This window comes from Columba livia, chromosome 2, assembly GCF_036013475.1.
Source record: "Columba livia isolate bColLiv1 breed racing homer chromosome 2, bColLiv1.pat.W.v2, whole genome shotgun sequence".
Lineage (NCBI taxonomy): Eukaryota > Metazoa > Chordata > Aves > Columbiformes > Columbidae > Columba > Columba livia.
The window spans coordinates 55724911-55748652 of NC_088603.1; the positions used below are offsets into that span (position 1 = coordinate 55724911).

Consider the following 23742-nt stretch of genomic DNA (forward strand, 5'->3'; position numbering starts at 1 on the left):
AAGTCTACGAAGACCTCTTGAAACTATTAATCTGAATTCCTACCAGACATGAGCAAATCCTTTTCTGTGCATCAGTTTGTAAAATTAGTATAAATAGCCCAGTATTTTACTGATAGCAAGAATATCTTCCACATTAGTCTCTGTAAAACACATGTTGTTTCTCAGATTAATGGAATTGTGTAAGGTGTATAATCGTGCAAGCCTTTACATCTTGGTTGCATTAAAATACTACTCATGTCTTCTACATCCCAGTGTTTTTGTCTTAGACATTATGTGAAGTGGTGTAGGATAGAGACTGTGTTTCTAAATGCTATAAGGTCTGGATTTATTTAGTTCAGCCCTGATGTTTTACCCTTGCCATATTTTTGGAATGGCAGATGACTTGCAGCGTGCTGCTCAGGGAAGATACCTCAGCCTCACAGAATGCTGCATCTCTGCAGTGGGTCTGGTAAGGATCTAGGGGAAGCAGTACCTCCTCATGCTCTGTGCCCCAGCCTTTCTGAGCTGCTCATCAAGAAGGATGAGAGTTGGGTCTGTGCATCTCAGTAAGCAGGGCCTGCTACAGTATTTGGATTTTAAATGAGATGGAGAAGAAAAACGCTACTTGCTGCTTCTCCTGCCATTCATGTGGAGTGAGAACTACAAGCTGCTTGTTGAAATTGTTCTCTGTAGCTTTTCACTTTGTCACCTGAACAGCTCAAAAAAGTGGAGTTACTAAATTTAAGATATAAGACTTTCAGCAGAGAAAAACATATTTTGGTAAAGTATATTTTGCATTGCCTACTGCTCTGTCAGTTAAGAAAACACTTATCCCCAGGTGCTCCAGGTGTTAATATCTTTCTGAAAATCACTAAATAGTTTTTCTGAATGTCTAGGTTTTCTTATGTTCCTGGGAGTACTGTTTAACATGTGTCCTTTAATTTCATTTTTCTGGACCTGTGGCTAAGAAATGAGATGCCTTTTTTTTCATTCTAAATATCTGTTCCCCTTGTTTGCAAAAGACCAGTCTTTCTGCTTCATCATGTCTTGTAAGAGACAGCTGAATTCCTCTGCATTGTCATACAAACTGTACTTGTGATGATTTATTGTGGTGACAGCACATGTGCATCTTCTTTGGCGAGTTACAGCCATCTCATTACAAGGAATTTTTTTACTATTAAGTAGATGATTATAAAACTTCCAACCATTGTCTTTTTGTACAATGCTTTTAGCAAAGGGATTTGTCTTGAAAAGATTGCAGCCAGAACTATCTGACTGTATAAAAGCCCTTCGGGATATGATTTGGATAAAGTATCTCAAATAAGCTTTCAGTTTGCAGTCTAGGAGTCAGGCCATTTTAATTATGTAGCAGTTGAAGAGTATCAGTTAACAAAGGGTGGAACAATTCATGGAAATATTGCCACAGTTCCTCTCCTGCATAGTAAAATGTGGGGGAAAAAAATAGAATATCCCTGTAAGTACATCATTGTCCAGTTTAGACTCTGAAAGGCGTATGGAGGTGTTAAAATGCTATGTCACATTTTGTGGCTAAATGTTTTGGGATTGTCTCAGCTTCAGATGTCTGGGGGTGATCTGATAAATCAGAAGTTGAGAACACAGTGCTCACCAGGAACACTGGTCCCCTAAGGCTTGTCAGTGTGGAGACTCAGGACTGCTGCTTGCTGAGGAAAAGCTGGGTCTTGCTCTTGCTTTTGGGTAGCTGAAGTTGGCCAGCTAATACAAAATGTTTAGAAAGTCAAGCTGAACATGCAGTCAGCATTCTTCTGTGGTGAATGTGTATCTTCAGTGCTTATTTGAATGTGTGGCTGTTTCATTAACTGGAAACTGAAGAAAAGCTGTCTTCATCTAGCACTGTCTCACACTGGTATATAAACCTCCCCACCCTCTCTTTTATTTAATTTTTATTTTTTTATTCTAGTGATAGTTGCAATACTACTGGTCATTTAACAGCTATCTGAGGATCTGTGTTCATTGCTACTGCTTGGTACTGCCAGTGACAGTATAATTCCCGTCCATTTTGTGGGTACTGTTTGCAGACTGCAGCCTTCAGAAGTATGAATTTATTGCTGAAATGGTTTCATCAGGACAAAGAGCCATGCCCAAGTGTAGCATGTGCTTCGCACTGTGTGCCAGGCATTGTCTGACCGTTCGCTCTGCCTCCGCGCTTGCTGGAGAGCTGAGCGTCTAGTTGTATGCCCGCTGACAGAGACAGTCTCTGGTACATCTTGGATGTGTAAGAAATATGGCATTTTAAGTTTTCGCTCCTTCACCTTGGTATCCCATTCAGGCTGTTCCTCTCTCACTTGAGGGGCCATTGCTTTGTCTCCCTGTATCTGCAGGAAAGACAAGGATGAGAGAAAGGCCTTTTCTAGCCTGGATGAGCAGGCTTCAGCCTGTTCGGACCATGTGCTTCTGGGTGATCAGGACAGGAAAACAGAGGCTGCTGGCATCTCTGTGTATCAAGTGCTGTGACTGCATTCATTTCCACAGGAGGATGGAAATAAACTTGTGCCCACAGTCTGGATAATTTCCTCAACAACAATAATAATAATAGTGTGAGTGCAAGAATTAGGTGAATTTTAAGTGTCTGTGAAATGAAGGGTTTGGGCCATTTGGCTGGAATTAGGCAGTTGCATTAGAAACTTCTTCAAAGTTTCTCCTGTACTCTTCAGATCCCTTGTGTGTTTTTCCATTTCTTAGGGTAGCCCTCATGTCCCAAATACTGTTGCCTGAAAGACTAGCATGAGATTTAGTGTGGGATAATGGGTTGCTTTACATTTTCACTCTATTTTGATACGTTTCTAGGTCTGAAGAAACATGCCTGATCCAAAGCCTGAGAAAAGTGAACTCTACTGTCTATATTGTGCTGTAGTTTGGTGCCAGAGCATTGTTTCTGCTTGTCTCTCACTTTTCCAGTCTGCTGGGATGCGAACCTGAGTCAGTGGTACCCTCTGAATACCTCAGAAGCAGGGGTGCTGTAGGGAGGAATGGGTCGTTAAGTGTCTGCCTGGAGCAGTGAGGATGGATCCCTACTTAGAAGCTAGGGACATTACTGTGAGAGAGGATTTGAAACAAGATTTGAAGTAAGGGGGAAAGGAAAGCTTTTGGAAGAGGATGGGGAGAGTGACATATGTATGTTGTCATTTCCTAGAGCAATTTTTTATAATGCTTTTGTTACTCAAGAATTTTCTCTGTAAGCAAAGTTCATAAATCATTTTCTCCTTGTAAGTACTGGTAGAGAAAGCAAAGAAACATATTCCTTTTCCAATGGCTTTTTGTTATTTTTTAGCAAGTTCTTAGTTTCTTCCATGTGGTGTCTCCTCTTCCCTGCCCCTCCCTTCTTCCCCTTCCCCTTGCATCAGTATTATAGCTAGTAGTTTACCAGCACTTATGGATGGGCTTATTCCTGCTGAGCATTTTGCCGCCTGCTTTTTGTATGTTGTAGCTCTATCCGAGCAGGTGATGAAGTGCTGTGCGGGGTGTCTCTAGGTGTGTATCCCCTCCATTAGCACAGACAGCTGTGCTATTCCTGTTTTAACTCACGGAATAGCGCTGTCCAATTTCAATCCTTCCTCACTCCTCTCTGCTTCATCCTTCAGCCCTGTGAGGGGATAACTCTTGCATCACGAGTATGTACGTGCCACTTAGGATGAGAATCCATTGTAAAGTGTCTTCTGCCATTTACTTGGTTTGTCTGTTACTGGCTGGATGAGTAACTCACCTGGTCTGCTGGCTGGGAGTTCTCTTGCAGGTATAAGCAAAAATTTCTGAGAGGGAGCTGTTATCAAAGCTTTTAGGCATTTAACTTTAGTTGTGGAAAAGGAAGACTCATTAGAAAAATCAAGCTCTTCATCTGAGTTCATCAAATCCATGCTGGAGTTTTATCGTGAGTGTGTGAAGTTGGGTGGGCAGATCCCCAGGAACATTTCTAACCAGACTTGCTTAGAGCTGCTGGACAAATATTTGAAGACATTATCTGCAAGAGTTAACTTGCGAAAACTTGCCTCCTGATCTCCTACTGGAGTGAGCAGGAGGAACTTACACCACTAGCAGTGTTAAGTTTGGCCAGTTATCTCCCCACCCTGGTTGCTTTTTGGAAGCAATGAAGCTGGGGGGGTGGGGAAATCCAAATCCTTAGTCATTACATTTCAGTTTTTCCACTGATGTGACATCATTGAATATAACATAGAAACAAGTTGTCAAAATAAAGGGGAGGTGGTGGGGAGGATGGGAACTGTGCTGCTTGATTGAAAACATCCACTGCTGTTTCGGAGAGACAGTAGCTGGGTTTGCTTTGCTTGGGGGCCTGGTATGGGGCTTGTGTTGGGATGCATCTCTGTGCCTGCAGGAAGGAGTTGTTCTGTGTCAGTGATACATTGTGCTTTCTTTGGAGAGCCTCTGATCCTCCCCAGGCACCCCTGCAAGCTCTTCAGCCCTGGTTCCCTTTGGTGCTCCTCCTCTGAACAGGGCTGCACCTCCTCAAAGAGCTTTTTGCCTCTTTGTCCAAGAGGCCTGGGTTTGCTAGCAGGTTTTCTTGCTTTTATTCTTGTGATGCGGGTGCACATCTCAGCATGCACTCGAGGTCTTTAAAACAGAAGGGAGACAACCAGGAATTAGTGTGGTGTGTGCACACTTTAAGAAAAAAGAAAAAAAAAAGAAAAAAAAAAAAAAGAAAAGAAAAAAAATAAAGAGACTGCTGGGATTTTAAACAGGCTAACCCCTGTGTTTCTGTTTAGGTGGTGCTCTTTAGTGGAACTGAGCAAACACAACTTCAGTGAGAGTTTTTAGTGCTGACCTTGTTACAGTTTGAAACCCTCTCAGGGCATTATCCTTCTAAGCAAGTTTTTCTACCAAAAGCAAGCAAAAAATATTCAAGTGGAGCCCTGTGATGGTACTTATACTGATTCCTCAGCTGTGGCTTTTCTTACCACCTAGAGTATGTCTCTGGTTACTTTCTGTGAACTTGTGAATGAGCTTTCCATCAGAATGCAAATGCTGCAAATAGAAGTGAGGTCAGTTTGAATTATGCAAATTATGAATGTTCACAGAGACTTTTCTGCCAAGTTTTATAACATCTTTAAATAAATTCTTCAAAGTAGTGAAATTTTGATGGAGAAATTATTGGAGGTGATAGAATTGGCAGCTGTGCTAATTTAGAGAGATTAAGATTTTCATTGATTAAAAAAAAAAAGCCACCATGAAACCAAATAAAACCACAACAAAACCCAGCAAAGCCTGCATGCTGAAATTTGGTACAGAAGACCTCAGTCCAGGAATGTGTTACATTTACATTGATTGTTTGTAAAATTCTGGCTTTAAAAAAGTTTACATTTATGAGGAGTATATTATCTGGCATAAGTCATTTAGGACTTAAAACATACATAAAAGCCAAAGCAATAATTTGGCAAGCACCCTACATATGTAAACAAATCAGCACAGGAGCTGGTGCTGGCTGTTATTTATGAAGATTATCAACTAATTAAGCCAGTTATAGTGAGCCAATCTCATGGTATTCCCATTATTGCCTTGAGAGCAGCTGAAATAAGTCCAGGCTGCGGTCTGTGATGAGTGAAAGGACCTCACAGCCAGTGTTTCCCTTGTCTGTAGAGAGCAGCAGAATAAGCATTCATGCCTCTGTTGCAGTGTCGTTGCGTTGTTGCACTTACCAATAGGAAAGGTATATGCAGCTTGGATTATTCAGACACTGTACAACTACTTCAAGTAACAAATAAGTTTTCTTTTGGACACAGATACATCCAGTCACAAACCAGCTGATTGTGTTAAGCTACCTGTCCTGTAGAACAGCAGGAAATGGAGATACAGTTCACTGGTCTCTGGGTATGCATTCTATAAACTGCCAGGGATGCGTAACATCTAAGAGGGTAATACTGAGTGCAAGGCATAGACCTCTAGTTAAGGTCTAAACGCTAAGATGACTGCAAATCGTCAGGAAATGCCTCGTCCTGCTTGACATTTGCATGGTTTGTGCTGTTCTAGAAGGAAAACAAAGCTTGAGGCTGCTGCTGTTGTTGTTTGTGTTTTTGACTTTTCTGTTAGAAACAGTTTAAGCATCTCTTTTTTCCTTTTTTTTTTTTTTTTTAATTAATTGTGCATGTCAAGATGTATTCTTACACATCATTTCCTATGGGAAAGGATGGGCTGGGGAGCATAGGGATGTGAAACCTGGGAGTACGTCAGTAATTGAATTTAGTTTTGTGCAGCCACAGGAAACTTAGTGATTGATTGAGGGCCCACAAGGGTTGACCTTTCTTCAAGCACACATGCCCCGGGGGCAACAGGATTTATTGATAGGTGGCTAGAAAATAACTATTGTTCACTGACATCCTTTGTTTTCTTCTTCTTCCTTTTTAAAACAGGTTTGAATTATAACTTGACTGCTGATGTGGCAAAGAAGGAAAAGAGCCAGCAACCCAGAGTTTACTTTGTGACTTCTGGAGAGACACTGGGGCAGATCACAGAGAAGTTACAACTGTCATACATGCAGGAAAAGTGTGAGCATTACCTGGCATATGTCAAGGTCAGTTCATTCCTGTCCCTGCTTACATTGGCCTCACTGCAATTCTACTTTTTTTTTTTTTTTTTTTTTAAAGTATATATTCAACCAATTAAAGGATGCTGCTTGGTTTCAGATGTTGTTTTCCTGACAGGTGAACAGAGTTTTTTGGTTGGAAGCTCTGAATTTCTTGCTTGTCAGGATTTGTCAGTCTGAGCACCATCAAGCCTTTACGACTTGGTGCCTGGAATATGTGTTTATGTCTGATCAGGTGCACTTGTGAGGGATTTCTTTCTTCTTTTGGCTTGGTTTGTTGATACACTTGTTATACTCAAAATAAAGAGCCAAAGTTTTGTTTTGGCAGGAGCACCAGGTTTAGTGTTTGGTTTTGTGTACTGTCTGCACAAAGGGCTGGTGATGCAGTCTGTGGGAATGTCAGGATAATGTGGGGTCCATCCTGAAGGATCCTGGGTTTGAAGAGCACCCTGGGTTTCCTCTGGGCTTGAAAACAGCAGTGGGATAACTTAATTTCACTTGTGTCATGGTTCTAGGGATACAGAAAGTGCTTTCCACACATACTGGGTCATAGAGAGGGTCTCTTCTTTCTGTGAGAAACAATCTGTCCAGGCTCTACTAGGGCTGTAATTACCTTTGCTTGGCAGCTGTTGTTGAAGAAATGTCACCCAGGTGCCATTCTGTTTGCAAAGTAAGTGTAATAGTTTTCTTTTCCACTGAGAAATGTATAGAATGGCTTTGAAAATTATATATGAAGGAGATTTATTTTTTTAAACTGTGTATGTATTACAAGCACTAATCTGTATCGCCAGTCTGGAGCGCAGTATGAGGCAATATAGTTGTGTGAGTTGCATATCCTCCTTACTGAAGGACGTATTCCCGTAGTATGACCTAAGTTCGGTGGATATCACTTGGAACTGTCTTGTTTTGAGAATCCAGCAGGTTCAGACATCCCTAAATGCGTAAACTTTTCCAGGAAGCTTCTTTGTACCTAAAAAACTGTGAGAACTGGAGATAAAATTAATCCTTTGACTTTATCAACATTTTGTGCATGGCTGTTGAGAGAAAATAACATAAACAAAGGGCCACGAAGGAGGAAGTGATGTCCTGTTAATTTGTGTGGATCTCTGGGAAGAGACTAGATATCTCCCATGTTTTTTTGTTTCTGGAATAAGCTCGTAAAATAAAATGTAGATGTATGAGATTGCCATTACTTAGAAAATGTGGCAGTGAGTTTACGAATTCTGGTCTTTCTCAAATAAGCACATCTGGTTAGGCTTTAATGTATTGAGTTCAGATGAAAAGGAGCATGTCCCTTTCTATCTTAACCCAATAATGATTTCTTTCACATTAGTCCTGTTGTAGGTTTTGGGTACTGTACAGAATTTGTGGAAAGGGCAACATATACCCAGGAAGCTATTTATTGTAGCATTTCTAACTGATGTTGGGAATGTGAAGGTAACCACTATTTTTCTGGTAAATTCCTGGGAAATTTGACTTTTATAGGCAAGAGGAACATTTAAACATGTTTAAAAATACCAACAACTTAACGCAAAACAGCTGGTTAACAAATAAGGCTACTGGCTTTCTATATGATATAAGCAACTATTTTTCACAGTTGGAAGAATAGCAGGAAGTGTTGTTTGTTCATGTAAGGGAGAATGTGAAGCAGTGGAGAAAGATAATCCCTTTGCTTTCATGGGAAAGGTGATATGATCCACAAGGCTACATGACATTAGAAACATCAAAGAGAGCCCTGCAGACTCTGGAAGAGTGGAAATGGGGTCATGATCTTTCGCTGCTATCCTGAAGTAACAGCTAGTAAAATAAAACCCCTGAAAAACAAAAAAAAAATCCTCCCAAAACTCCAACCGGAAATCTCCTTGATTGCATAGTTTTGTGACAGAACGGGTGACAAAAGATGTGGGCTTAAAATACATGAAGTATTTCACATAGGCTTTCCTCCTTCCTTTTTATTTTACTTTATGCCTGATGAATTCACCTCCATGGCTATTTGGGTTGTTCGCAGTCGCATCCTTAATCTGCTTTATTTTTGTTCATCTGTTTTATTATTATTCATTTGAATCCTTGGTGACATATAGTTTTACATGGTCACATGAGGATGTCAGTTCTGGACTATCTGTGATCAAGGATAGAGAAGCTGTTTGGACTTGTGTGTGACCTGCTAGGTTCACAAACCGTACTGAATAAAGTCCAAAGGGCATACAACAGAGCTCTATAGGTTGTTAGTTAAATAAAAGCCTGTGCCAGGCCTTTCTGGATGACATTGTCTTACCAATGTGTACTTGTAGCATGTTGGAGGCATGAAACAGAGCGACTGAGAAAAGTTGTGGAAAATTTAGACCTACATAAGCTTGCTGCAATTTCTTGTGACAGGATTGCTTTCAGGAAACCCAATGAAACTGAGAACTGAAAGAGCTGCTGGCTGCAAATGAACTGACAGGGATAATAATTAAATTGTTTTGTAATTGATAAGTCTCAATTTTTTGAGCTTGACCCTTTTGCTATTTGTGCTCCCTTCTCAGGACAGGAACTACTGTTCTTATTGCTGCTAATGAATTTGAATACTGAAGTCTGTCTTTCCTCACAACTGTGTGGCTGAGATGGCCTCAAGTTGCATGAAGGGAGGTTTAGATTGGATATTGGATTGGATATTAGGAAAAAATTCTTCACGGAAGGGGTTGTCAGGTATTGGAACAGGCTGCCCAGGGAAGTGGTGGAGTCACCATCCCTGGAGGTGTTTAAAAGGCGTTTAGACAAGGTTCTTAGGGACATAGTTTAGTGCTAGAGTTAGTTTGGGTTATGGTTGGACTCAATGATCCCGAGGGTATCTTCCAAGTGAAATTATTCTATGAGATAAATGGATCTTGGAAAGTTTGTAGGATATGTGTAGATCATAACTTGATCCTGTACAAGACAGGGTACTGAATTACAGTTCCAGTTGCCAGAATTATGGTAATTAATGAGAAAATGTGTTTTTCTGGTTGAGAATGAAATGGAAATGCTTTGTTTGGTTTTGTAGTGGGTATGAAGAAGTAGAGAAGCAGTTTTCTGATTATTTTTTCTTTCTTTTTATCTTCTCTCCACTGGAATCAGTTTGATGGTTTCTTTTTTAAGAAACATTGATTGTTTAGTATACTTAGACAGCAGTTTCAATACACACAGTGCCTCAAGTGTCATCTGCAAAAGCTGCATTTGTTTTAATTTAAACCACCTTTGGAGGTTTGCCTGATACATTCAGTAGAAAATGGGCAGCTGAGGCAAGTGGCTTTTAATTGAGAAGTTGAGGAGCTTTGCTGGTTCTCTTGTGTGAGCACATTGCTGATCCCCACTGTCCCTCAGGAGATGCTTTACTGCTGGACAGTTCCTCCTCTGGCAGCTGGGGTTGATCGTGCTGCCACTACAGACCTTTCCCTTCTCTCCTTCAGAGGGGATGTAACTGCTAACAGCAGATAAATGCATCACATGGTAAATGTCCAGCAGTTTTGTGGGAGGAAAACTAGGCTAAAGTGGCTAAAGTTTTAATTTGATTAGCTTTTTTTTTTTTTTTTTTCTTTTTTTGAGACAAAATTGCAGAATACGGTAGAAACAGAAAAGGTTAAGAAAATAATGGGTTTGGAGGATTTACAAGTGTCTCCTTAATTTTAATATCTGGGCCTGCTGCTGAAATACAGAGTTTTCTCTTGGGAACTGTGCTCATTTGATGGTGCTCAGAAGATGTGAGCTGTGTGTTTAAGACATGCTGTGATCAGGGCGTCATTATTTCCCCTTTCCAGTAACTGCCCTAGTTGTTTTCTGCTTATGTGGGCTCCCCGAATATTTAGGATAGATTTACCTGTGGATAGGACAAGACAATTTGATGCAGACAGCAAAGCACATTGTGCCTTCACATTTATGTGGGGCCAAATCTTGTCTTCCTTGATTTGTCACAAAGGTGTAATGATGATGGTGGTGAAAGCCCTTGTACGATTCCCGCATTTATTAAATAAGCACAGTCTGGTTTCTTACCCCACCATGGGCCAGGTAGCGGGGCTCCTATTGCTACCAGTCTCTGCTCTCTGTGTGCAGAGTGAATGGTTTGTAATAACTCCAAACACCATCAGCAGTCCTGGCACATGAATAAACCAGACACAGCATTTATATTTTCAAGAGATGCTTATCTTGGTGACTGTCTGGTTGTTTTAAGCAGTCTCATGTTGCTCATCGTATTAATGGTTGACGGATCCGGCCATAGCTCATGAGGAGGATGGGGCCAAGAAGCAACAGAGGAAAAGTGAAACCAAAGGCCCTTCATAATGGCATATAGGTGAGGAGCTAATGCTGCGTTTGTACAGGCAGATTTGGAATAAAATGCTGCTCTTGCAACAGAAATTGCACAGCTATGATTTGTTCACTGCTGAATTCTGTAGCCAGAAGTTTGCCTTTTTGTGAGTATATTTCTGGCCTTTGTCTGCAGTGCATCACTATTACTTCAGGTCTCTAAAGATACTCTGGGATGCTGATCTTGCACAACTTCATCTCTAGTGCTTGCCAATTTTAGTCACGGTCTGTGATTGTGATTGTTTCTCTCTCTATAGCTGTTTGATCTAATCTGAGGGGGATGCATTTATTAAAGTCTCTTATTCTTAATTCATAATAATCTGTTTTTTTTCCTGGAGTCTGGGTAGCAAAGCACTCAGTCTGTCACATGTGATGTGGAGATGGTATCATGAGATGGTATCATTTTGATCATTTGCACAAAGCACTTTCTTCTATAGATGTCTGGCTGTGAATTAGCATCTCTGTGTTAAGGTTTGGCTGGTGGTGTAACAGGATACCGTAAGACAGCCAGAGACACTCAAGAGCTTGTTCTGAAGTGTGTGTGTTTGTGGGGTTTTTGTTTTGTTTTTTAAATAGGATAGGTTTCTCCCATACTGTCAACAGGGAGCCTTTAGGAGGGAGGTGTTATTGGCAGAGCTTGCTGCTGAAGCACTCAAATTAGGCTTGGTGGCTACAGGCTGAGCCTGGTTGCTTACATTTAGTGAGGCTATTCCTGGGACACTGGTGCTGCAAGTGATGGGCCAGGTATTGGACATGGGTGGCGACCACTGCTTGGAGGAGGAGGTGAAAACTGGTCCCTCAGCAAGTGCAGCTCCTATTGGTAGTGACCTATCTGGTCCTGCTCACCTGGGAGAGGAGAGAAATCAGAGCAAGTCAGGGGGATAATACTTGAACCAGAGTTTGCTTTTGCAGCAGCAACAGCTATGAAAACTTAGTTGCTGTTATCCAGAATTTCACAGGGTTTGGACCACTGGGCAAACAAAGGCAACGGTGACCTGTACCAACCTGCAGCAGGAAGTTTATCATCACTTCAAGAAAGGTGAAAGCTGCTGTGTAGTTTTGCCAGGAATGATCACTGCAGTGAGTGAGGTTCAAGACCAAGAGCAGAGTTGATATCTTTGCGTTTGTTCCTTTTTGTTGTTTTATTAATTTTTTTGTTCTTTTCCCTTTTGCTGAGCTGACTGGAGAAACTGTCAGGCTGAGCCAGAAGCAGTCAGATCATATGTTCAGTCTTAAAGGACTGTGGGATAAGTTGGGTGATCATGAAGCACAGAGGTTTATTTACAGAAGAATACTTTCCGGAACAATTATGTTTTTCAAAACTGTGCAAAGTGTGCTCATAATCTATTAGCACAGCCTGCCTTCTCTCCAGCAGAGCAAAATAAATACCATCTTAGCAAAATAAATCTAGTGTTTTCTGTTGCCTTACTCTGTTGTGAAGTGGTCAACCCTCTCCTTTTGGATAAACTCTGTCTGGTGCTGGGTAGAGCTGATGTCTCACCTTGAAAAATAAGCCAGGGAGAAGAGAAGCTGCATTTTTTCCTGAGTAGCTCATATGGGCAAAGGAAAAACAGTTGTTAGCTGCATAACTCTGAGTTCCTTTTCATTGCCTCATAAGTACAGGGATTTAGATGTACCAGAAAGAGTATTAAGAATTGGTGGGACGCCTGACATCTTTGGGCTGAACATTAACTGTGTCAAGATTTAAATACTGTTAATGACCATGGAGTGGTGTTTGGCTTTTCCAAAGGTTTTTGCAAGGTTCATCATGAGCAAGTAAGATTGTCTGTTAAGGGTGAGCTTATACTCAAGTTTGAAACTGTTCTGCACAATGTGTCTAGAATGAAGCTGCCAACTATGCCTGGCACTAGCATCCTTTCAGAGGGGCTGAATGCTGCAAGCGGTGAAGTGCTGTAAGACTTGCTAGGGCTGGTAATGCAGCTGCATGGAAGAGCAAATTACAGTAGATATTGGGCTATTAACTGTTTTGGGGCTTTTTCCTGGGCAGTGTTGCTAGTAGGGCTGTTTGGTAACCCAAAAGGTCTTGTGTCCTTAGTCCAGTGGGAGACTTTCAGCTGTGAGATGAAGGCAGAGGTTTTGTCCAGATGCTCTTCCTCTGCCGATCTTCCCAGGTTTTTAAAGAAAACACTTTTTTTTTTTTCCCCTTTACCTTCACACTGATAAGTTATAAGTGGGTGGCACATGTCTCCGTTCTGGTTGGAGAGTATCTTTGAATGTTTTCTGCTCTGTATGGAGCTTGTCCATTATAAAAACAAGGAAACAAACAAAAAAACCCCCATCCTATTTCAAGTTTTAGCAAACTAACTAATTTTACTTGAGATTGCTATTGCTCTTTGACTTTTGCCAGCATGTATCAAAAGGCCAATTTTATGGCCCAGGCAGAAACTTGGTTGCTCTGATGGAGCTGCTATCAGACAAAGTGCCTAGGTAATCGCATTCATGAATCCAAGTAGAGAGATTTTATGCTTCCTAAATGAAATAAATATAATCTTGAATGAGGCTCAAAGTCAGCAGACTTACAGCACGGTGGGTGCTGAAACTCTGCTTTGCCTGACTTGTATTTCTTTTTACCTGCTTTTTTTAAACTGTAGTGTTCCCTGCTAAACCCTAAAGGGATCTAAATCTTGAGCCCTTTCATAAACTTGTCCCTTTGATATATTCTGTAATGGGAAATAAATATGATTTCTTTTTCAAGTAGAGTCTCTCAAAAATATGTATTTCTTAGGTTTTAACACAGCTGAGAATTGATTTTATTATATGTAAAGTCTTAATGAAGCATGACACTTCGCTGCTGCACTTAGACCTTCAGTTGCAGGCAGGTACGAGGCTTTACTGTCTGCCCACTGATGTGTTTCTGTCTGATACTGCAGTTCCTCAAAAAGAGATTTAATTTGCATATTAAACCTTTTGGAGACCCAGGAGGGGCAGATTTAGGCCTGGATGGAACATGGCTCTTTTAGGGAGAACTTGTGGTTTGGAGAGGCTGTCCATGGGCTTTTGTCTGGCAGGAGTCATTGCATTTCCCAGTGATGGCACTTTAGGAAGTCAATGGCCAAACAGAGATAAGAGGTGCTGCACTTTGTGCTAGGAAAAGTTATTTCAAAAGGCAGGTAATGATGGATAGGAGTATTTTTGCTTTCTCTGGCACTCCTGGTTAACCAAAGAGCTTGTTTTCTCAGATGGAAAGAGGCAACAGAGAAGGCAACACCATTACTGTTTTAGAAACTTCCTGAGCTTGGTGGGTTTTTTTTTGGTTGGTTGGTTGGTTGGGTTTTTTTGGTTTTGTTTTGTGGTTTTTTTTTTTTTTTTTTTTTTTTTTTTTTTTTGTGCAGAGTCGTATAAATTAAACACATGATGGCAAATTATGCCATAAAAGTCTATTAGTACGTCTTTGGGACAAGTTTACACTTAAGGGGAATATGCTCAGCGCTAGAGTCTTGCTCCAGAAAATTACAATAGGGAACAGCTTGTTTGTCTTAGTGGTTTTCCTGTTTATAACACATGGAGGAATATCAGTCTGTGCAGTAATCTCAGACACATGCATGTACATGGTTGAGTTATCCCGTCCAAACTGGGGAGTACCTAAAATTATCATCCTTTTGTTGTGCTACCTTTAGGAAGCAATGAGCAAGGCACTTCATTGGGAAATACTTGATGCAACTTCCAACACAAAACTCCTCTCCAGGCTAAAAAGAAAGCAATTAATTTTGCTGGCTGTGGCTTCTGAGTATGTTCCAAACATATAATCTCCTCATAGTCAGAACAGGCTTGGGACTCCTGGGAGACTCCGTGTGCAGTTTGGTTTGGATGGCAACACGTAATGTTAATCCGCTGCCTTAATTCATACCAAAGTGCCTGACAATATGTTTGAAGAAATATAGGAGTAACAGGTTGTAGGCATGGAGCTTTTTTGGCAGAAAGTGCCTTTTCTCCCTTTCTCCCCCACTACATAACTTCAGTTGTGGAACTTAATTAATCTAGAACTCCTGAGGTCCAGAAACAGTTGAGGAAAGGCCCGTACCCTGTGCCATTACCCTCATCCCCACCAGCGTTTCCACATGCAGTGGGGTAGTTACAGATGGTATGGTTGTGCTGGTGATCAAAAGCTACATTCCTGGTCATAGACTTCTGGTTTGTTGCATAATTTTGTCAATTCCCCTTGTAGAGCTCCATGACTTCTCCTGGAGTCCCCCTTACTTTAGGGAATGTTTAGTATTTTGTACCTGGAACCTGCATGTTATCCTATGCTAGGTGTGCTCCGAAGATTTGAAAGGGGTAGTTATCGGGGAGTTCAAATTGTTTTCCACTTGCCCATGGTGTCTTTGACTGAATGGCATATGCTGAAGCTTGTTTTCTGACTTACATACAAGATGTTCTTATGGATTGGATGAATCAGGCACATTGACATGTGCTTTTACAGTGGCCTTTTTTCCCACCAAATGTTTGTGGCTACTGTGCTTGCTTTCAGTGGTCACTTCTGTTTTGAATAAAGGGTCATCTTTGAAAATAAGCATACTTTTGAAAGCTATCCTCAAAGCAGTGAAGTAGTCAAATGTTAGGAATATGTGCAAGCTAATTTTGAGGGTTCGTTTCTTCTACTGGTGTCCACTGACTGTCTCACAGTGTAATGTGCCATTTGTTTCCATCTAGTGTTAAATTTTTTATTGCTGCATGTGAATTACACAGCTTTAAAAGAACAATTTTCAGAAGAGGATATTGTAAAGGCTGCATGTAACACAAATATCTGATTGGTCCTTAAGCAAAAACTGAATGGTGCTGCACCAAAGAGGTTTTTCTGATGAGATTCCACCAAGGACCTAATGTAGCAACTCAGTGTTTCACAGAAAATTTAACCAAAGGATCTTCTAGTCTGCCTTTATTGTCAAGTTATTGACCACTTTTTCCGCCTAAATTGCACCTATTGGTGTTCATGATTTCTCATACTCAATACGAGTAGTTTCCCATGAAAGTCCTTGTTGAAATTATTTGTGAACATTTATATTTTCTGTGAAAAACTGAAAAATACTTAATAGTGAATGGCTTTTGCATGCTTTTTTACAAGTTGGATTATTTTATTGCCGCCTTGTTGTTCTAGCTGTTCTAAATCTCCATTTATGCGTAGTTTTTAAGGCACTGAATATGTTTTTACTCTTTGATATGTGAATGTGCCTAATATCATAAGGCTAGGACTGGGTGATAGCCTGACTGTAGTAACAAATAATAATGAAAAGGAAGAGAATTTTGCAATAGTTTATATTGCTTGTTGTTCTAAAAGCAGACTGAGATCTGGTGTTAAATTCTAGATTGAAATTTGAAGAGTTAGCTGTAAATCTAAGAGAATCTAATGTGCGAGTAAATTTATGACTTCCTTCTTCTGGCACACACCCTGCATCACTAAAGACTTCCTTAGATGACAAAATAAGTTAAAAATACAACTGGTTAAACTTGTCATGACTTTGTAATTTTCATCCCATTAGCAAACACAGCTTCTCATTTGGCAAGATTGGCTATAAGGGAAGTGACATTAATGTCACTTCGTTGAGAAGAAAAGAGTGTAAAAATATAAATTAGTAATGAAGAGTTTAAGTTAAAATAGAATATGTCTTGCATAAATTCATACCTTCTTTCACATATTTTTTTACCCGTTATGATATAGAACACACCAAGTGAAACATACCATTAGCCATGAAAAAGTGGTTTTGGTGAAACTGAAGCTTATAGGGACAACAGCCTGATGGAAAGGCTTTAAAATCCCCTTTGTGTAAGCGACTAAGCTCTATCACCTGTACCTGGGTCACAGCAATCCCTGGTATCAATACAGGCTATGGGATGAAGGGATTGAGAGCAGCCCTGCAGAGAAGGACTTGAGGGTCCTGGTGGTTAAAAGACTGGACATGAGACTGGAGCCCTCAGCACAGGAAAGACATGGACCTGTTGGAGAGAGGCCAGAGGAGGCCACAGAAATGATGAGAGAGCTGGAACAGCTCTCCTATGAAGACATGCTGAGAGAGTTGGGGTTGCTCAGCCTGGAGAACGTTCTGGGGAGACCTTATTGCTGCCTTTCAGTACTTAATAGGGGCCTATAAGAAAGATGAGGACAGACTTTTTAGCAGGGCCTGTTGCAACGAGACAAGAGATAATGGTTTTAAAGTAAAATTTAGGCTAGATATTAGGAAGACTTTTTTTACAATGAGAGTGGTGGAACACTGGAACAGGTTGCCCAGAGATGTGGTTGATGCTCTTCAAGCTCTGCTCTTTCATGTACAAAGCGTATGAGACCAGAGTGAAAAATTGTGAAGCAGAACCTTTTTTTGTTACTGTTTTCTCATAAAGGATTTTCTTTATTCAGAGAAAACAGGTGGTTTCATGGAACTGTAATAGCTATAAATGTCTCCTTTTAAATCATTGAGCAGATCACTGAGTGGTTCTAAATAATTGTTTTGGTTATATGCTGCCAGGGAAAACTATTGCTTCGTGCCCTGGTGAAGTACACAAGCCTGACAAATTCATATCGTAACAAACACAATTTTGTATGTGAAAGTGAGTGAGTCCAGTTCCCAGTTGTGTTCTGTGACTGCCCCACCCCAGAAGAAGCTTGCCCAGGAAGGGCTGCTGGTTTGCCTGCATGCAGTGAGCTCTGCAGTTCATGATGAAGAGGAGGTTTGAGCCCACCAGCTGCGACTGGCAACCCATGAGCTCCCTGTGACTTGGAGATGTCAGTGGGGAGCCCTGGCACACATGAGATTTGAACCCATCCACTGCTCGACTGCAGGAAGGAAGCTGGAGGAGGCGGTTTCCATTTTCTTGTGTTACCCATGTGATCGTTTCCATAAAAGCTGCCCCTCACAAATTGCTGCTCAAAAATCATGACCCGGCTTTGAGAGGATGGGCCCTGGAGCACAGCCAGGTTTGGGGAGCCCAGTTCACACTCTGCTGAGGCAACACAAACACTGCAACCCTGGCAAAAGAAATCAATGGCAAAAACTATCCAGGCTTCAGGAAGGGGTGAGGATCTTGCCTGGAGACCAGAGCAGACTTTACTCACATGAGACAGCATTTTCAAAGCCTTTTCTGAACCCACTGAATATTTCTGGCATGGGAGAATGAGTGAGTGGTTAAGCTGGTTGGGAAAGTGCTTCCACGTCTGGTATTTCCATGACTGCTAAATGCACCAGGTTGGGTTGTGCTGCCTGTATCTCTGCTTGACCGATACATATTTAGCCAATTGTGGCAAAATACATCCCTGAAATGGAGATACTGCGTTAAACTGTGCTGTGACACCATAGTCATTGCAAGTAATAAATAATATCCAAAGGGTTGTTTTTTATTTGTCCTTTTCAAGAACTTGGACAAATGCCAGGACTTATTTTTAAACTTTATATAAGCAACTTAAGTATTTGTGATGGCTCACTTTTCTGGCCTTACTATTTTGGGAACAGTCTTAATTTTGCCCTACATTGTTTCTGTTGGTCGTTTTTGACATTTGTTCTCTCTCTCCCCCCGTTTTGTAACAAAATGATCTAATGTCCTATGTTGACTGAAGGCTGGTGGGTTCAACACAAGGTTGCTTGAATCGGGGAACAAGCAGATTTACACGGTTTCTGCTGTGTCCCCCTCCTACTTCCCAAGAAAGCTATTATAAAAAAATCTAATAAGCTGTATGTATCTTTTGGTGTTAATGCTGCCTTTTTTTAATCTTGAAAGGAGTACTCTGGAGAGCTGTATGGTGGGCAGCCAGTTTAACACTTAATTATTTTCTGTTATTACTATTCATCTCCTACTATAAGCATTCTCATTATGCCTGTCCCTAATTCTTTGATGCAGCCATTCTTATACTGTCAGCCTTGAAAATGTTCCAAAGGCAATAAAGGTAAAATGCTGCTTAAGAAGGTTCTATAGATCTTGTCCAGTTGCTTTTCTGACTATAAGTGCTGTCGTGGGAGTCACTGCTCTCACCTATGCCAGAGGCAGAGAAGCTGCCATGATTCCTCATTGATTTCATTGCACAAAGTCAATGGGATTATTAAAGTACAGTAACACACCTTCCTTTCATGATGATACTTCCTAGGAGCTATTTGTCTCTTTAGTGACTGACTGTGTCAGTCCAGCTATTGGGATCAGCGACAGCCTTTGGTACAGACCTTTGTATAAGCAGCAGCAGTGGTCATGGCTATAAACAACCAGGGAGACAGTCACTATGATGGATGAGGAACTTGTAAGATCTGGGTGTTCAAGGGGTTGTTTTCTTAAAATAGTGTCGTGGTTTAACCCCAGCTGGCAGCAAAGCACCATGCAGCCACTCGCTTGCTCCCCGCGGTGGGATGGGGAAAGAGAATTGAAGGGATAAAAGTAAGAAAACTCAGGGATTGAGATAAAGTTTTGCGTGTGTGCAAGCAAGCAAAGCAAAACAAGGGTTTCATTCACTACTTCCCATCAGCAGGCAGGTGTTCAGCCACCCCACGAAAGCTGGGCTCCATTGCGTGTAATGGTTACTTGGGAAGGCAAACTCCATCACTCCATATCCCCCCTTATCTTCTTCCCCCAGCTTTATATACTGAGCATGATATATGGTATGGAATATCCCTTTGGTCATTTGGGGTCAGTTGTCCTGGCTGTGCCCTCGCCCAGCTTCTTGTGCATCCCCTGCATCCTCACTGAAAAGTCCTTGAATTGGGGTAAACATTGCTTGGCAATAACCAAAACATCAGCTTATTATCAACATTCTTCTCATACTAAATCCAAAACATGGCACTATACTAGCTACTAGGAAGAAAATTAACTCTGTTCCAGCTGAAACCAGGACAAATAGACATCCCCAAAATAATCCAAAGGAGTATATAAGCTGTCTAAATCTTTTAAGAAAGGTCAGAAATTATTAGTAAGTTAGTAAGAAAGGAAAAAAAAACCAACCCAAAGTTTAAAAAGGCTTATGTAAAGCTTTGTATCTGTGTTTTATGTTTGATATAGCTGCTGGTCGCTGAGAAAAAGGAAGTGAAATAAGTAGTTATGAAGAAGAAACAAATATCATTAGTGATCTATATATTAGATCTATAGATCACATATACTTCTAATGTCAATATTCAAGGACTATTTGAATTAATTTAGGAGATAATGTGTTTCTAATTGTTATACCTATCTCATCTTCTTCAGCTTAATTTTTTTTCCCCCAGATCCTCTATGTGTAGGCTTGGAGAACTTCTTAGAGACCTGTGTTGCATGTGAGACAGGGAAATCTGGTCAACCAGATAAATGCTTATGCTTTGTGATGTATTTTGCAAAGGACTTGTTACAAAATGTAATAGATTGATACCCGGGAATCTTCTTCACAGCAAAATGATTGTTGTTTAGCATGTTGTTTTTCTTACTACTAAATCCTTTCTCATTCTGCTGAGTGCATTCCTTCAATGCCAGGCTGGATGATAGGTGTAGGTCACGAGACAAGCATTCTGTAGCAGTTTACCTTGCCAGCAGCTCAGCATCATCCAAAAAGAGCTTGATTTATGATCCCTGGAGAGCATGGCATGTATATTAGCTTGGATTGCCAAGGAGCGTGCTGCCAAACTTACACTCCGCCTAGGATTTCATTGGTCTGTGCTGGACCTACAGCTGGCTCTAGGCTTTGGCAGGGGAATTTAGCGTACCTCTATTACAAACCCCTGCTTCTCTTTTAAAACCTTTTTGTCAGCTGACAAGTGTCAAAACTGTGCATCTATACCTACAGGTTGCAGTGTTTCAGATGAGTGCTAATGGATATTTATTTGGTAATAACATAGTTAAGAAGACGCATGATTAGGTTTTGCCCATTTGTGTACCACTTGCAGTTTTGAACAGATGGAGTATTCTTATTCGGTTTTGTCGTCACTGTTTGATCTGTCTTCCACCCTCAGAAAAGCTTTTCCTTTTGAGGTGTTGCAACTAGTTATTTTTGTGGATTCATACAACTGAATCTGGGTGTGAAAGACAGGAGTACATTAAGCTGTGGGATGAAAATTATTATCTTATGTATATGGTAAACACAGATGATGGAAATCTTAACCCACAAGATTACTTCACTAGACAGATGGATTGAACTAACTAAAAATATGTAAGTTTATTGCATTCCCTTAGGAAAGGCCTTTGGGTCATAAAGCGTCTGTACAAACAAATTTTTATTTTTACTTTACTGTTATTACCACTAGCTTACTGATATTTTGACTGATGTTTATAACTTTTTAGTATGCATTTTCAACTCATCCTTCATTTTATGCAGACCATACTTTTCTGACTAGTGAACTGGAATAAACTCCATTCATTTGCATAACTAAGCCTTCTACTCTTCCCCTTTTCTCTTATTTTGGAGTAGTCTTGTTCATATGAAGGGAGAGAGAGTGATACTGATTTTAATGTTAATTATGTTTACAGAAACCCCTCCTAATCAAAATCTGTTTGAAAAAGAAAGCCTGTTGAAAAGGAAGTTTAAAAGATATAGTCTCTAGGAGAAGAAAAACACTCAGGGCATATTATAGGAGCATCTAAAAATTCCTAACAAGACATGAACTTTTACTGTGCTAGTCATGAAAAAAAGCACATTTAGGAACAGTGTTTTGCTCTTTGAATATAACAGTCTGTTAGAGCTGCTCTTACCCTCTTTGCTCGAGAATTGCAGCTGGGTGATCCAAGGAAGGAGAAATCACTGAAGGGAATGAGAGGTGGCTGCAGCTCTTGCATACAGGGTGTCATGTTCCATATTTAGCTTGTGTAGATCCCTTTCAAGCCTGGGTTTTATGAATTCGATTGCAAGGGGTAAAGGGATAAATATCCATGATTTTTACCAGCTAGTGATGGGGTACTGTGGTGCTAAGCCGTACTGCCTAGAACTGTTTACCGCCACATGCAAAATCAATGTACAGTGCCCTTTCCTATGGAGTCAGTGATGAGCAAGAAGGTGAGTGTGGTGTTGAGAGTCCACACGGCCCTTCAGCAAGATGGCAGCTGTGGAGTTTACCACATGGCCTGTTGTAGCTAGATAATACACATGAATTGGTTTTTGTTTAATTAGTTAAGTCCTTACCTACAGCTGATTGAAACTTTGTTACCTTCTGTGTGTTTTAATTTGTGACTTAAAACATCCATACACTTTTTTTTTTTTTTTAAGTGGCATTCACAAACGGATTTTTTCAGATGCCAGTGTTTTTGTGGAACACTGAAAAAAGGTGCAATTTCCCTTTTTTTGCATACAAGAAAGTGTTTTTTTTTTTTCCATGTAGTCTCTTCCCCAAATAGTGCAAAAGGACTAAGCAATGATGCTAAGCATATTTCATTCCAGTTCAGTCACTAAAGCTTGTTACCTCAAAGTACTTGTCGAGGGTTAAGATTGCGGGGTGACAATAAAACCCTGGCAGATGTATTGTTAACCTCCTCTCCCTCCACTTCTCCCTTTTGCCTCTCCCTTGCCCCCCTCCCCACTAAGGACAGGCGATTGGGAGGGAAAGAAGGACAGAGAGAAGAGAGTTGGAAAAAATTAAAGATGTTTTACTAATGCTACTAATAAGAGTAGAGAAAATAATACAAAATATACAAAACCAATCTTGAAAGTCTCAGCAACTGCAGAGCTGGCACCTGAAGTCCTGGATTAGACTCTGCAGCCAACCGGGGCTGGATTCAGTCTCTCACTAGGCCTCAGTTCGCAGGGACAACTAGCAAGGCCCTCTCCTAATGTCGGCCATAAGCAAAAGGGAAAGGGACAAGATCCTCGTGATCTCCCACTTTTATATGAAGTATTCACGTGAATGGAATATTATACACAGTTGGTCAGTTTCTTGGTCACCGGTTTCTCGTCGCCCTTGTCGTGAGATGTCCATCCATGCTTATCAATAAGTTTGCATTCCATTGCTAGGTTTACCAAAACGTGTGTCTGGTTCTCCAGGAAAATGCAGCTAGTATGAAGGCTTTAGCTGACAAGCAAAATCACTAAAAGAGAAACTTGTTTTTAACAAAACCAGGACAGTTCTTTAGGCCCCCTAGAAGAAATAAAAGATGGTACTGCAGGGGAAGGTAGCATGAGCTAAGGTATTTTTGAGGAGTTTGTCTGGAACAAGATACCAACAGTGGCTGTCTGAGAGAAAAAGTGTTAGTAACACTAGTGTAAATGAGGCTGACATGCCTGACTGAGTGATGGTCATCTCATCACACTTCCCATGTCTGCTGCTCTTTACCTTTGGTTGTCTTTACAACAAATGGAAAAAAATAAGCATCTTTAGGGCACAATTCACTTCGCTCACTCCACATGTGTGTTTTAGGGTGAAACAAGCCAGACTCAATTGACTAGGTATTCACTGGCTCACAAGAAAGCCAAGGGCAACTTGTTGGAGGTAGACATGTGTATTCCAGATGTGTGCATTTAGCCAAATGAATCCCACCCAATCCAGTCCAATGTTGTCTGACATTATTTGCAAGTTAAGAAGGAAAAATACTGAGCTGGTAAAGATGTACTGATCTGTTTCCAGTATTCTATTTATTAGGTGAATCAGATTAAATTTTAGCCAAAGGACTGGAATAGAGAAGTGGTACAGTCAAAAACCCACCTTCTACCCTCGTCCCCCCACCCCTCACAGTCAAATAACAAGAAAAAAAATATCAGGCTTTTCAGCTATAAATCTGAACACAACATGGGACATACAAGGCCTAGTTGAGTGAAAATAAATGAAAGCGAGCAGAGGATAACAGCTGTCCTGTGTTCCTGTCTTTTCTGTCTGCTGGTTATGGGCTAAAAGATTTGGATGTATAAAAAAACTCCTATATCCTACTGATTTTCTTTGGCTTCACTGAAATGTGATGTGATGGCTATCCATAATCAACAAATTTGTATTCCC

At 40.8% G+C, this 23742-nt stretch overlaps 1 protein-coding gene across 1 annotated transcript in view; it reads left to right on the plus strand.

Moving 5' to 3' along the window:
- The window catches only part of ITGA9 (integrin subunit alpha 9), a 227671-nt gene that overhangs the window by 46313 nt on the left and 157616 nt on the right, over positions 1–23742 (plus strand). Inside the window, exon 15 of the mRNA XM_065052058.1 lies at positions 6378–6538. Within this exon, the coding sequence (XP_064908130.1) occupies positions 6378–6538 (161 nt within the window). The remainder of the gene's footprint in view (positions 1–6377; positions 6539–23742) is intronic.